Genomic DNA, 14560 nt, shown 5'->3' with positions numbered 1-14560 from the left:
TAGTGTTTCACAAATAGCCAAAAGATAGATGGAGGAGCTAGTGTAATCGTGCCATGACAGCTGCCTACATCAATACTTTATCCTCTTGTTAGCTCCTAATATCATAGTATGACTTAATTATAGTCTTCCTCTATTCTTTCTTAAGCTTTTCTCACTTGCCTATGCAAAGTGTGGATGCTCTCTGACACAAATGGTGCTATACGTGGGCCTCTGACACTGTTACCTTGATAAGACAGAAGACGTAGGCAGGATGCTGTCAACTACAAGCTAAGCAGTCATAATTGTCTTAAAATTAGTATCAAGAAACTCACGTGGTGAACAGAACAATTAATGTACCTTTACATTTCCCTCCTGTTGTGTTTTGGGGTGGAAGTCTCTAAGAATAAAGGCATTTATTAATATATATTTGCTCTAGGTGACTGTTTCAGTGTTTTACAATTTGCCATTCCTCTAATCATTTGCCACTGAAGGCAAAGGTCACTGCACAGAGCACTTTGGGCTTACTTGGTAACAGGTTTGCTTTCTTATCAACCTCTAAGGGATGCTGTAAAGACAGTTTGTGGATACACAAGGGCTCATGGACCAGATGAAAACCACTCTCCAGCCTCGCAGTGTATATATGCCCCGACAGTTTACGTGGCATTTGTAGCCTTTATCAGTAAGATAGCCCAAGTGGCCTAGGGATGGTAAGAGAACTGAGGCGAACGTCGTGAGGCAAACGCAGCCGTGGCGAAGAGGGAGTGGCACTAGGGCCGCTGGCATGGGTGCCGCTGGCACTGGGTGCCTGGTGTGCGCTGTCTCCCAGGGATGTGCATCCAGGTTTCGGGGGCAGCCGGGATGCGCGCCCATGCTCGCCAGGCTGCCCGCACCGCAGGAACGGGCGGCACCTGCGGGGAACTCACAGGGAAGCGGGACGGGCACAGGTAGGGCTCTCCTGGCCGGGGCAAGGCGAGGCTGGGATCTCGCATGTCGCCAAAGCCGCCGCGCCCGGGCTCGCCTCAGACTGCGCGGCCGCCCAGCCCCGGTCCCGCCGCGGTGCCAGGGCTCTCTCGCACCTGCTGGGGCCGCGGCTGGGCCCGGTGCGGCGGGTCCTGGCGAGGCTGCGCCGCCTCCGCCGGGAGCTCCGGGCGGAGCCTTCCCTCCTTCCCGTCCTCCCTCCCCCGGCTCCCCGAGCGCCCCGAGGCAGCGCCGGCTGCCTGCGCCCTCTCCGCTGGGAGAAGGAGGAGGCACCGCGAGCCACGGGCGCTGGGAGCCAAGCAAATAACAGTTCAGAGCAGTGGGCGCCTTCCGGAGGGCAACACCCATGTCCCACAAACAGGGTATCTGGAAACGCGCTCCTTCCCCCGGCGCTTGCTGTCCCCTCTCATCACTCCGTTCCCTTCTCAGCTCCCTGGATCTCTCCTCCCCACTCTGCTTCTCCCCCCCGCTGCCACTTTCCCTTGTCCCTTCCTCAGCCCTGTGCCCCCGCTGGCCCCGTGCCCGACTGACTGTGCCTTTCCTCCTGCCCAGCCGGCGGCCCCCCAGGCGAGAGCGCGGCTGACTGGTGCCTCTACCAGCTCAATGGAGCAGCCGAGTTCGAGGTGTCTGAAGGTGAGTACAGGGATGCTGAAGGGGCGCGTCCCCTCGCTCGGTGTCCCGGCCGGCAGCGCCTGGAGAGATGGGGCTCGCTGCTGGGAGAGAGACCGTGCCAGCCGCCCCAGCGCTGTCGGGCGGCGGAGGCGGTGCGTGTCTCCAGGGCAGGAGGGGAGTCCTGGCAAAGGGCTACCTGCCGGTGGTTTGCATGTTCCAGGTGTTGTGAAAGTGTCTTGGCTGGTTTTGTTTTGGCTGTTTTGGGGGGAAAAGTTTGGTTTGCGTGTAGCAGCCTAGGTGGCATGAGTCCTTTTGGCCTTGGCGTCAGTGAGTGCCAGTGCAAGGTGGGCTGGAAAGTTTTCTGGCCTTTTTTCACTCCTTAACTTTGATGAAAGAAGTCGTCTGTAAAGTTTTATTTATTAATATTCTGTGATCAGCAGAACAGTCTTTGGGTGCCAGGGCAGGAAAGTCTCCCCTCTGCATTCAAACTGTGTATGGTTTTGAACACACAGAGTATTTAAACTTAGGTGCAAACCTGTATTTTCCAGGATGCCACATGTGTAGCATGCAGTGCCCATAAGCATCTTCCAGTATCTGTTTTCAGTTAGTTAAGTGGAACTAAGATCTCATCTCAATGTTTTTGGTCTGCTGGGCTTATATATTTCTAAGAAGAGTGTATTTACTCTTTGTAAAGGTTTAAAATGCATCAGAAGTTGAGTTAGACTGAAAAACTTTCCAGTACTGAGGCAGGTGGCCCACCGTTGATTGGCTTCAAATTCAACATTAAGGAAAGCTTTTCAACAGGGGAGCACTGGAATATATGAATTAGGTAGACAATGAAACCCCATTCACTTGAGGTATGTTTGTTTCATAAACTTACGTTGAAGTGCTAAAGCTACGGATCTTGCCTTGGGGCAGGCAGAAAGATTACCTGTTTGGAGTCTCTTCAGCTGTTATCCACGATCCTTTGGGATGTGACGTTTTGTGTTACATCTTGTTTTTTTGCTGTTTGGAGAAATGATTTAAACCCCAGTGTACTAATAATAAGCTATAGCTTGATCAAGGTTTTGGGTTAAATTTTTCCTTCCAATTATTCCATGGTGGTTTATATTTCAAGGTGTACTTAATAGTGTGTGTAATTACACACAATTGCATACTAAAGCATTTATCAAAAGATGTTGTGATTTTTTGCCTACGTGATTTTTTTTGGTGAAACTGCATACTGAACCAGATGTGATGACGATAGATGGGGGTGGAAATTACATCCGTGTGAGGGAGTGTAATGAGTGAGTGACAGCAATTCTTAGGCATCTCAGAATGCTGAAAATGAGCTTTAGGTTGGCATTTACTTTCATTTAAAGATTTGAATGAGTAGAATATGCTTCTTAACCTCATTTGCCTGGGTAAATATCAGTGTTCCAGCAGTGCTTTGAGATGATAATATTTTTTCTCAACAGGTGTTTTATTCCTTTGATTTATTGGGTCATCTCTTTTCACAGGGCGTGTTTTTTTTTAAAATTACTTTGCTAACTGACTTCAGTTCTCTTTAATGCTGCCCATTTTTGGATTCCCAATTTTATTCCACAACTGAAATAGGAATCTTACATGTTTCCTCTTTACTCAGTATGGGAATATGTGAAATTCCAAGACCAGAAAACAAGCTGAAGCAATGTAATTTGATCACACAAACTGTAGAATCAAAGTCGTCTGCAGGTAGCAAACCCTGTTTATGTTAATAGGATTGTATACAAGTATGACATGTATTAAATGCCACTGAAATGTAGGAACACATACAGCAATATAATCAGCACATTTTGCACAAAAAACAATTCAAAGAAGAGTCCGTGGTGGCAGGTGACTTGACCTCTTTTGCATGACAGTGTTTCTGGATCCAAAATCTTTTCCTTTGCTGAAGTTTGCCTCTAAAATAAATTACACAGAGCCAGATAGAATCCTTAGTTTAAAATGGATTGTTCCTACGACTTCCATTGCAGACTTTCTTTTCTCTCTTTATCCCAGTTCCTTTTACTTTTCAGAAAGGCCATGACTTGTAATTGCAGCTGCATTGGTTAGGATCACGTAATTGATGGACAAAAGGACTAGTTTATCTATATTAAATATTATAGTGTGATTTATATATCTAGATAGATATCTGTGTATATAAACATTTGCATAATAACGTTATAGGTTCAGTTAGTCTTCTGGGCATCTCTTGTTGCTTTTACTATTGAATGCCTGCATTGACCTTGTGGTACTCTGTCAGTTAGACTTCAGAATTGTGTTCTGCAACATTTCTGTCTTAGCCTGGGAAAGAAAATTATTCTTTTTCCAAAAATAGATGTGTTAAATGAGAAACATTCATTTACATAACAGAAAAGCAAAATTGCATATTTCAAATGCAAGGAAAAATAGAGCATAGTAAGTAAAATATCACAATCAAAGCCAAGATAATCATGTTTGATTTAGTCTTGCTGCCTTGAAACAAAATCCTATTTCAAATATTGCTACTTCTATAATTAACGTCTAAGTGCAAAATATGTTTTATTCATGCTAAAGATCTCAAAGCACTTTGCTCACAGTAAGTGCAGCCTCACAAAAGCTGTATGAAGAACAGTATTAGTGTATCCATTTACAGGCTTCAGGAATGAAATATAGAAGTTAAGGATGTGATTTTTTTAGAAGCTGAATGTCAGCTATTATGCAGATAGCGACTTGGGACTTCTGAAAAGTCAAATAATTTGCTGTTCGTCCAATGGTCTAGTGAACTGTTACCAGGATTGCTCAATCTAGAGCCTTTGCTTTAAGTTCCAAATCACATTAACTTCTTGCAAACTGTATAAGTTAAAACATGTTTGAAATATTTTATGTTGTGAATTCTAAGCTGGCATTATGTTATTCTAGATATGAATGATTATATGTTTAATGAAAAGATTCAGTCAAAAATCATAATTTTAGTTTTCACTCTTAAAGTTACCTCATCAAAGACTTGAGATTGGTTTACAGTCTAAATTTTCTTTTCATCTATTTTGTGACTTTATGCTCTAGAGTGGTTAAAAGCTCTGTTAGCATCTGTTAGCCTTGTGAATTGCAATGTGAACTTTCCTGTTACTTACCTTATGCTGCTGTAACATTCTCTTTTATTTATGAGTAATTTGAAGTGAGATTTACTGAGAAGATGGGTAATCTACTGTTTTGTTGTGAAAGTACAATTGAACACTGTACCATTTTAAGGAACTAGAAGACTTGTGAACGGATTAAAATGAGTTTAATCACTGTCAGGTTTACCTCCAATAGCTTTTTGTTTACTATAGCTTTCGATCAAAGACAGTAAGTCTGGATTTGGTTCACTACTGTCTTTTCCATTATTTCATCAATTCCATAGAAAGCAGTGTGGTTGCACGAGCTTACAACTGAAGTAATGTTCTTGTGAGTCATGTCTTCATTATTAAGGTTTAACTAAATAGGAAGTCTCCATCTGTAGATGCTTTCACATTCCAGTCCTTTTGTGGCAGAACCAAATTTTTCCTTAGTCTTTTACAAAAAAGCACGGTAGCAGTCCTTTTCTTAACACTTCACTGTTTGCCAAGATTTCTTTCAAAGGATCATCACTGTGAATGGATGTTTTATTTCCATCTGAGTTGAATGGTGTGCTTTACAGAATGGGGCTTTGGTTGTCCACTTTGGAGATCACAGAATCACAGAATATGCCAAATTGGAACGGACCCACAAGGATCACTGAGTTCAGCTCCTGGCCTTGCACAGCAACATCCCCAAGAGTCACACCATGTGCCTGAGAATGTTGTCCAGACTCTTGAACTCTGTCAGGCTTGGAGCTGTGACCACTTCCCTGGGGAGCCTGTTCCAGTACCCAAACAGCCTCTGGATCTTCCTCAACCTTTGTCTAATATCTAGCCTAAACCTCCCTGCCAGAACTTCAGGCCATTCCCTGGGGTTCTGTCAGTGTTACTACAGAGAAGCTTGAGGAAGCTGGAACTGCAGTGATGTCTCCCCTCAGTCTCCTCAAGGCTGAACAAACCAAGTGACCTCAGCCACTCCTCACACAGCTTCCCCTCAAGGCCCTTCACTACCTTCACTGCCCTCCTTTTGATGCTTTCTAATAGCTTTATATCTTTCCTATATTGCAGTGCCCCAAACTGCATGCAATATTTGAGGTGAGGCCACGCCAGTGCAGAGCAGAGCAGGCTGGTGCTTTGCCAGGCTGGTGGTGCTGTGCCTGATGCCCCCAGGACAGGGTTTGCCCCCCTGGCTGCCAGGGCACTGCTGACTCACATTCAACTTACCATTGACCAGACCCCCAGGTCCTTTTCCATGGTGCTGCATTCCAGCATCTCATTCCCCAGCTGTCTGTACATCTAGGGTTGCCCCATCCCAGGTGCAGAATCTGACACTTACTCATTTTCCCTTCATATGATTGGTGATTGCCCAGCCCTCTCATTTCTTGAGATCTCTCTGCAGGGCCTCTCTGCCTTTGAGGGAGTCAACAGCTCTTCCCAGTTTTGTATCCTCTGCAGTCTTGCTCAGTAGCTCTTCCAGTCCTGCATCCACATAATTTATGAAGATGTTAAAGGTCACAAGGATGAGGACGGAACCCTGTGGAACCCCACTAGTGACAGGTCCCCAGTCTGATGTCCCCCCTCACACCCCACCCATGAGCCAGTTGCTCACCCATCGTATGATGTGTTTATCCACCTGTGTGCTGGATATTTCGTCCAGAAGGATCCTGTGACAGACAGTATTGAAAACTTTACTGAAATTCAGAAAGAAGACATCAACTGTCTTCCCTTGATCATCTAGGTGGGTTACTTTATCATAGAAGGAAATCAGGTTTGATAAGCAGGACTTCCCTCTCGTTAATAGTGTGACCAGTGACTGTGAAATGTAGTGAGCTGATCCGTGCCTCGTGCCTTTTCTGCAGACCACCATTCTGTTTTTATTCAAGGGAAATCAAAATGCTTGGGAGGGATTGATACTCCCCTTGCCTCACCCCAGTGTACATTTACAGAATCACAGTATCAATTAATTTGGAAAAGACCTCTGAGATTGAGTCCAACCTATGACTAATCACCCTCATGCCAACTAGACCATGGCACTAAGTGCCACATCCAGTCTTAAACAGCTTAGGAGACTGCCAGCTTGCATACAGTGCTGTGAGGTGTGTTACAGGGCTTGTGTGCACCCTGATGCACCCTCTGATGCAGTGTATGTGGATAATACCATTATTCCAGTCCTACCTCATACGTCCCTGTTTATACATTCAGTATAAAACCCTGTATTTCATCCCTCCTTTATTTTGCACTGACTTTTATTGGTATTTGGTTGGTTAACTATCACTGATGTCAGAGAGCTGCTGCAGCACAGGGAAAGGGCTTCTGTTTGAAGTGTGGTCATCATAATTTACTCCCATTATAACGCTGAATGTGGCTGTGTAAGACCAGACCCAGTAAATGACTCATTACAAGAAAATATGGGTATTTGATTATACTTCTAGTTGTTGCTGCACAAGCCGACATTAAGTTTCAATATGAAAACTTCAGCATGATAGGCAAAGAGGAAGGGCTAGGGTATATTGAAATTGTATTTATGATAGCTTTACTTCTAGTGATACTTTTCTACAGTAGTCCATTTGTGATATTTTTATTGTGGTTTATGGAGTTTTTGTTTATACGTGGCATAGGTTTTGTAAAAATCATTCATTCAAATATTTCTGTAGATTATTATAAAAAAGACTGACAATAAAATATTGGAAAGTACATGTACTTATTACGAAAAGGTGGGTGACTTACTTACATTTCTTATTTGTTGTTTCCTAATTTGGTGTTTTGATTAAGAGCTGGTTTGAATTTATGGAATAAATCAATTTTTTAAAGTACATTAAGATGATTTAATTAGAAGGATTCATAAAATCCTTGCCTACATAGTCTTTCCATTGGAACTTAATGAAAGTGCTAGAGTGTGTTTTCTCCTAAGAGTCATTAAGTGTCATTTGACTATAAAACAAATACTTGTTAATTATTTATTTTGCAGATGTCTGACCAAAGACATTAGCTCCTTTTCAGTAACCTGAAAAGTGGTGTTGCTCTTTGGATTAAGCTCAAAAAACAGGCAAAGCTTTTTTTTTTACTAGGTTTTCAGATTTTCCTATTTCAAGGACTTCACACACTCCTCTAACATTCTGTACTTCTTTAATTCTCTGGATCTTAGATGCTTTAAGTTGCAGCCTTCATCATCTCAGTTTCCAGAATGTGGTCTTCAGCCAGTTTCCTTTTTACTTTTTAGTCATAGAGTCGCAGACTCATTTAGGTTAAAAACGACCTCCAAGATAATTGAGTCCAACCTTTGACCTAGCATAACCATGTTTGCTAAAACCATAGCACCAAATTCCACATCCAGTCCTTTCTCGAATACTTCCAATGACAGTGAGGCCACCACCTCTCTGGGCAGCCCATTCCAGTGCTTAACCATTCTTTTGGTGAAGAAATTTTTCTTGATGTCCAGTCTGGACCTCCCCTGGTGCATCCTGAGGCCATTTCCTCTTGTCCTGTCACTTGTTATGTAGGGGAAGGGACTGACCCCACCTGGCTACAGCCTCCTTTCAGGTAATTTTAGAGAGCCATAAGGTCCCTCCTGAGCTTCCTTTTCTCCACACTAAACACCCGGAGCTCACACAGCCACTCCTTATAAGACTTGTGCTCCAAGACCCTTCACCATCTCTGTTTCTCTCCTCTGGACTCGCTCCAGTACCTCAGTGTCTTTCTTGCAGTGAGGGCCCAGAACAGGAGGCAGAACTCGAGGTGTGACCTCACAGTACAGGGGTACAGTCTGAGTACAGGGGGGTCAATCACTGCCCTGGTCCTGCTGGCCACACTATTTTTGCTACAGACCAAGATGTCTTGGCCTTCAGGGCACCTGGGTACACTGATGGCTCATGTTCAGTCACTGTCAACCAACAGCTCCAGATTCTTTTCCACCAGGCTGCTTTCCAGGCACTCTGTTCCCAGCCTGTAGCACTGCCTGGGGTTGTTGTGACCTAAGGACCTGACACTTGGCCTTGTTGAGCCTGTCTCAAGTGGCCTTGGTCCATCAATCCACCCTGTCCAGATCCCTCTGCAGAGCCTTTCTGCCCTCCAGCAGATCAAAATTCCCACCCAGCTTAGTGCTGTCTGTGAACTGACTGAGGGTGCACTTGATAGTCTTGTCCAGGTCAACACTGAAGATATTAAATGGACCTGGCCCCAGTAGAGAGCCCTGAGGACACCACTGGTGACTGGCCTCAGCTGGATGTAGCTCTGTTCACCACTACTCTCTGGGCCCGGACACCTAGACAGTTTTTTACCCAGTGAAGAGTATACCTGCCCAATCCATGAGCAGCCAGTACCTCCAGGAGAATGCTGTGGGAAACATTTACTGAAGTCCAGGTAGACACATCCACATCCTTTTCCTCATCCTCATCAGTAAGTGGGTCACCTGGTCAGAAAAGATCAGGTTGGTCAAGCAGGACATGCCTTTCATGAATCCATGCTGCCTGGGACTGATCCCCAGGTTGCTCTATACATGCTGTGTAGTGGCACTCAAGATGATCTGTTCATAACTTTCCCCAGCACCAAGGTCAGACCTGTAGTTTCCCGGATCCTCTCCCCAGCTCTTCATGTAGATGGGCATCACACCGGCCAGTCGTGTGGGACCTCCCTGGTTAGCCAGGACTGCTGGTAAGTGATGGAGAGTGTCTTGGCTAACTCTTCTGCCAGCTCCCTCAGTACCCTCAGGTGGATCCCATCTGGGCCCATAGGCTTTTGCCTTTCTGATTTTCTCACTATGTCACTTAAGGATACCCTTTTACTCTTCCGGAGTGGCCTGCCCCTTCTTCCAAAGGTCATACACTCTTTTTTTTTTTTTTCTTCCCCTCACCCCCTGAGTTCCAGCAAAAGCTCAGGCTGAAAGTTCAGCCAAGGTGGTGGTCTTCCCCACTGACTCATCTTCTGGTATGTGGGGACAGCCTGCTCCTGGGCCTTTAGGATTTCCTTCTTAAAGTATGTCCAGCCTTTCTGGACCCCTTTGCTATTAAGGACTGTTTCCCAAGGGAGTCTGAACCAGTGTCCTGAACAGCCCAAAGCAAGCCTGCCCTTGGGATGTCCGAGGTAGAGGTTTTGTTAATCCCCTTCCTTACTTCACCAAGAATGAAAAACTTTTTATCATTTCATGGTCACTGTACTCAAGATGGCCTCTGATCACCACATCTCCCACCGAGCCTTCTCTGCTTGTAAACAGCAGGTTTAGCAGGGGGCTGCTTTCCAGTCCGATCCTTTACATACTCAGGTGGATTTTCTAGTCTCCGTTGGTTTTACTTTTCCTTCGTCCTCTGTACCTTCTCCTTGCAGAGGGAATTGTGGGTGGTCTCAGTCCACTGACTGTTCTACAGTTTGACAAAGATGTCTCTTCTCTGTGTCATTGAAAGTCTGCCATTTGCAGCAGGTGTGCCTGCACAGCAAATCTTAGCTCTTTTCCCACTCTCACACTCTTTCCATGTCCACAAGGCTTTCCATTTTATATGATCCTTTCAGTTCCATCCAAATAACTCCTGGCAATTTTAGTTTTATCCATGCTTGAATGACCAAATTTCCTTGGTGTTTCAGTTTGCCATATACTTTATGATGCACTCAGTATAAATATCTCATGAAAGGTGAAGTCACACCGTTGTAGGCCTGATTATGCAATTATTAGCAAGTAAAAGCATGCTTTCAAGTTACCTCGTCCAGATTTAACAGGGACATCTTCTATGCACTGTCTTCCTCATCAAATATTCAAAAATTTAATTTAGATAATGATTTTGTTATCAATAATTGCACTGGTGAAGTAAACAGTAATTTCATTTGGGCTGTAAATTTGCCATTTAGAGTAATTTTTATATTTAAGTCAAACATTGTCATTCAGCTTGAATAGTGATGGACAATTTATAGAGTTCAGAATTGCCTGTGGTTCCAGCTGAGATACAGAAAAATCACCAGGTCTTCACAAGGCCTCCTGTTCCATTATAGGTCAAGTCAGAAAGCCAGGGTTCCTTTATGGAGATGAATTTTATGTAGGGATAGAGAGTACCAATTTTCTGATCTTTCCAATTCCAGTTTATCAATGTGTGCAGAAATTGCCCAAGCTGTCTTGCAGAGTGTCTGAAGAGCTGATGCACAAAGAAGTTTTTTCTACCGTGCAAGGGTTTTTTTAGGTATGAACCTGTCAAAGCTGAAAGAAATTTCAAGATTCTTCTGTTTCAAGAATTGCAACCCAGAAGCCTAACTTCTGCAAATATGGATTCAGAAGTCATACTGCAAGCCACAGAGTTTGAGTTTTAATATTCTTATTGATCAGTTCTTTTCTGTAAAATGCATTTTTTTAGTAAAATGGTGAGAGATTTAAAGCAGAAGTCAATATAGGTTTTTATCTTGCATGTTTGTACTGTCTGATGAAAAAATTCCAAAAGTATTGCAAACTGTTCAGGTATTTTCATCTACCTTTCCCTCATGTATGCTACTTGGATATAAACCTCTTATTCAAAATAATGGGCAATAGCTCACAAGTTTCTGTGTGATTGCCTAATGGCACATGACAAAACCCACCAACAGTGAAAAGGTGTTACTAGTCAGATTCTACATCTTGCCATCTCAGCTGAATTGTCAGGGTTTGGTGATCCAGAAGAGGGAGCTGCCGCATAAATTTCTAGCAGTTTGCAACTTAGTAAGGTCTCTTTTAACCCCCCACCATGGAAATTTTTTTTTTTTTTTAAATTTTGTGACTGACTCCAGTGGTTTCATGTGATTTTTTGGTCACTCAGTTCATAGTTTGCTGATTTCTAAGTACAGCATGAGAGACTTAGTTCTTTAAATTATCAGGTTTGTGTATGTTTTTAAATATTCTGCTTAAATAGCACGCTAAAACCTTTAGTTGACATGATGAATGCAGTCCCTTTTACTTAATCTGTGGAGCCTTTTTAAACATAGGTGTTTCTGACTAGCCCATCATGGATTTTTTGTAGATGTTTTCTGTAGCCTGCAGGAAGAACTCTGTGGTGACTGGCCTTCCTCAGTGCAACTCCATGTGAGACAGAGGTGGCTTCATTGTAGTCTTTTTTTCTGTGTAAGGGGTGATTCTTCTGTCACAGTAAGAACATACAGCTGGTATTTTGAAAATAGTAATATGTATGTAAAATAGCAAAACCAATGTGCACACTACAATGTGCTTTCTAATGTTCTTTCTCTCTCTGTTTTTTTTTACTTTAGCATTGCAGAGCAATTTATAGTGAGTCAATCTATAATTTGTGGGCTATAAAACTAAAGGGCCATGAGGTACTGGGAGAAGGCATTAAAACATGTACTTATTAAAACTTGTACTTGTGTCAGGAAGGCGACCAGACTTCCCAAGCATCCTGAGCGTATTTTCAAGTGCAAGATTTCAAGGTTCTGATATCGGTTGGTGGAACCCTAGATTGCTACTTGCTGTAATGATAGCTCTTATCAAAGCTATTGAACCTTCAGATTCATTGTTAGTCATTTTGTGTTAACAGCTGATACTCAGTATTAGGAAGCTTATATTTGTTTCTCATGAAGAAGAATGAATACAGCACTGTGTTGATTATATATTTGTGGGTGAGCACCTTATATATTTTGTGCAAATTTTGAGGTGTTGGAACATATCCAGAGAAGGGCAGTGAAGCTGATGAAGGGTCTGGAGCACAAGTCTTGGAGGGTGGCTGAGGGAACCAGGATTATTTAGCCTGGAGAAAAGGAGGCTCAGGATGGACTTTATTGTTTTCTACAACTACCTGAAAGGAGTTTGTGAAGAGGTGGGGGTTGGTCTCTTCTCCCAAGTAACAAGTAATAGAACAAGCAAAATGACCTCAAGTTGAACCAGAGGAGGTTTAGGTTGGATGTTAGGAAAAAAATTCTTCACTGAAAGGGTGTTCAGGCATTGGGACAGCCTGTCCAGGGAAGTGGTAGTTCTCAAGCTGTGCCAAGGGAAATTTAGGTTGGATGTTAGGAAAAAGTTTTTTACTGAGAGAGTGATAAAGTTCTGGAACTGTATGCCTGGGGAGGTGGTAGAGTGACCATCCCTGCATGTGTTCAAAAAAAGACTGGATGTGGCACTCAGTGCCACGGTTTAGTTGAGGTGGTGTTAGGGCATGGGTTGGACTTGGTGATCTTGAAGGTCTCTTCCAACCTGGTGATTCTGTGATTCTGTGGTGGAGTCACCATCCCTGAAGAAGTTTGAAAGATACATAGATGTGCCACTTCGGGATGTGTTTTAGTGAACTTGGCAGTGCTGTGTTAATAGTGGGACTGGATGATCTTAAGAGTGTCTTCCAACCTAGATGATCCTATGATTCTCTTTCTGGAGATAAATATAGAATAGTAAAAGTCCTTGCCATGACAGTGAAGGGTGAGAATGAAGCATTTAATTTGTTATTGACATGAATACTCCTGCATGTGGTAGTATCCTGCTGTTGACTTAGTTCCTATTTCCAATTAGTAAATCTGTAAATATGACTGCTTCCATAGAAAGTACCCCTGGATTCCATTCATACTTCTATGGGGTATCATCATGTGGCCTTCAGACTATGTATGCAAGCTGCTCTGTTAGACAATTTAGACATTACATTATGAAGTTGTGCACAACATTCTAATATCTGAGTATGCCAACATGTAGAACTCTGTGGCTTATTTTTAGTTACTTTATAAAATACTTTTGAAATGTCTTTATTTTTTACATGTTCACAAATGTACGCGCATACGCTTTTTTTTCTTATGTCTGTGCAAGGTTCATATAAAAATCAGAAGAAAGTTATATGAGATCAATGTAGATGTGTATGACTTTTCCTCCAGGAGGCTTCAGAATAAGTACATAAACAAATACTGGTTTTTTATATATGTAATGTTTTGCCCATGGCTATTACAATTGAAATATATAATATTTAAAAATATTTTTATGTTCAAAAAACTGATGGCCTATTTGTATGTTTTTAAGTCTTCCATCAAATACAGTTTCTTTTTAGAATGCATACATTCCCCAGGTGTTCTGGTTACGTTTATTTGCAAGCACATTTTGTAGTGGCTCATGTCACAGTGAATGGAGTTGACGGTTGGGCTGATTGCAGGAATATGCAAAATGTTAACCTCATAAATCTTTCTCCACCTATTGTATTAGGTAATTTTTAGAAAATATGCAGAAGTATGGTGCAAGAGACAGTTCCATTATTTTAGTTGGAACCATTTTGGTATTGCAGTTAACGTTGATGTGTTCAATTCAGAGAAATTATGTCTAGACACTAACAGGGGCTGTTGATTTGACATTCTATTCATAAAGAGGGCATGTGTCATTCAAAAGTGAGTTGTAAAACTATTCAGCATGGTTGCATTGTTAGTGATGTGCCTTTCTACTTCACACAACTACTGTAACTAATTGCCATATTTAGTAGTCTTGAGATCCTGAAATGAAAATAACTCACAGTTTCTTTGGGAGATACAAATTATATTAATATTCCTTCTCTTTATACCCAGAATAAACTTCTGTGTTATGACTAGACTCAAAGATGGAAAGCAGAGGTGTTATCCTTGCAAGACTTGATGGTTTCTTGTTGAATCTTACTTCATGATCTTTGAAATTTTTAATACAGACTAGTTTTCTTCAATATATGTTTTTGTTTGTCAGATAACTCTTATTTTTGAAGCTTCTCTGCTAAGTTCTTGTGTTAACATTGTAAACTCTGCTTTGAAATTGTTTATTGTGGAAATACCCCAGCTTCAGATTTCATTTATTTGCAAGAAGCACCAACTTGGAGTCCTTTGTAATGGTATACAAAGTAGATATAATAAAGTAAGAATAAGTCTTTTTTTTCATGCACTACATCTTAAAATTGTGGGTTTTTTTCCCTTGAGATTTTTCATGTAGGGTTTTTTTTTTTTTCCTTACTCTTGGCAGGCTGTTA

The 14560-nt window shown here is 42.4% G+C and overlaps 1 protein-coding gene across 1 annotated transcript in view; it reads left to right on the top strand.

Moving 5' to 3' along the window:
• The first annotated feature begins 1214 nt into the window (after window positions 1-1214).
• Window positions 1215-14560, top strand: part of PPP2R2C (protein phosphatase 2 regulatory subunit Bgamma) — a 207496-nt gene continuing 194150 nt past the window's right edge. Inside the window, exons 1-2 of the mRNA XM_069014482.1 lie at window positions 1215-1319; window positions 1510-1590. Of these exons, the coding sequence (XP_068870583.1) occupies window positions 1304-1319; window positions 1510-1590 (97 nt within the window). The 5' untranslated portion in view covers window positions 1215-1303. The remainder of the gene's footprint in view (window positions 1320-1509; window positions 1591-14560) is intronic.

The sequence above is a fragment of the Aphelocoma coerulescens genome, chromosome 4, assembly GCF_041296385.1.
Source record: "Aphelocoma coerulescens isolate FSJ_1873_10779 chromosome 4, UR_Acoe_1.0, whole genome shotgun sequence".
Taxonomy (NCBI): domain Eukaryota; kingdom Metazoa; phylum Chordata; class Aves; order Passeriformes; family Corvidae; genus Aphelocoma; species Aphelocoma coerulescens.
The sequence above is the reverse complement of the archived record's forward strand: the minus strand, read 5'-3'. Positions and strand labels throughout refer to the sequence as shown.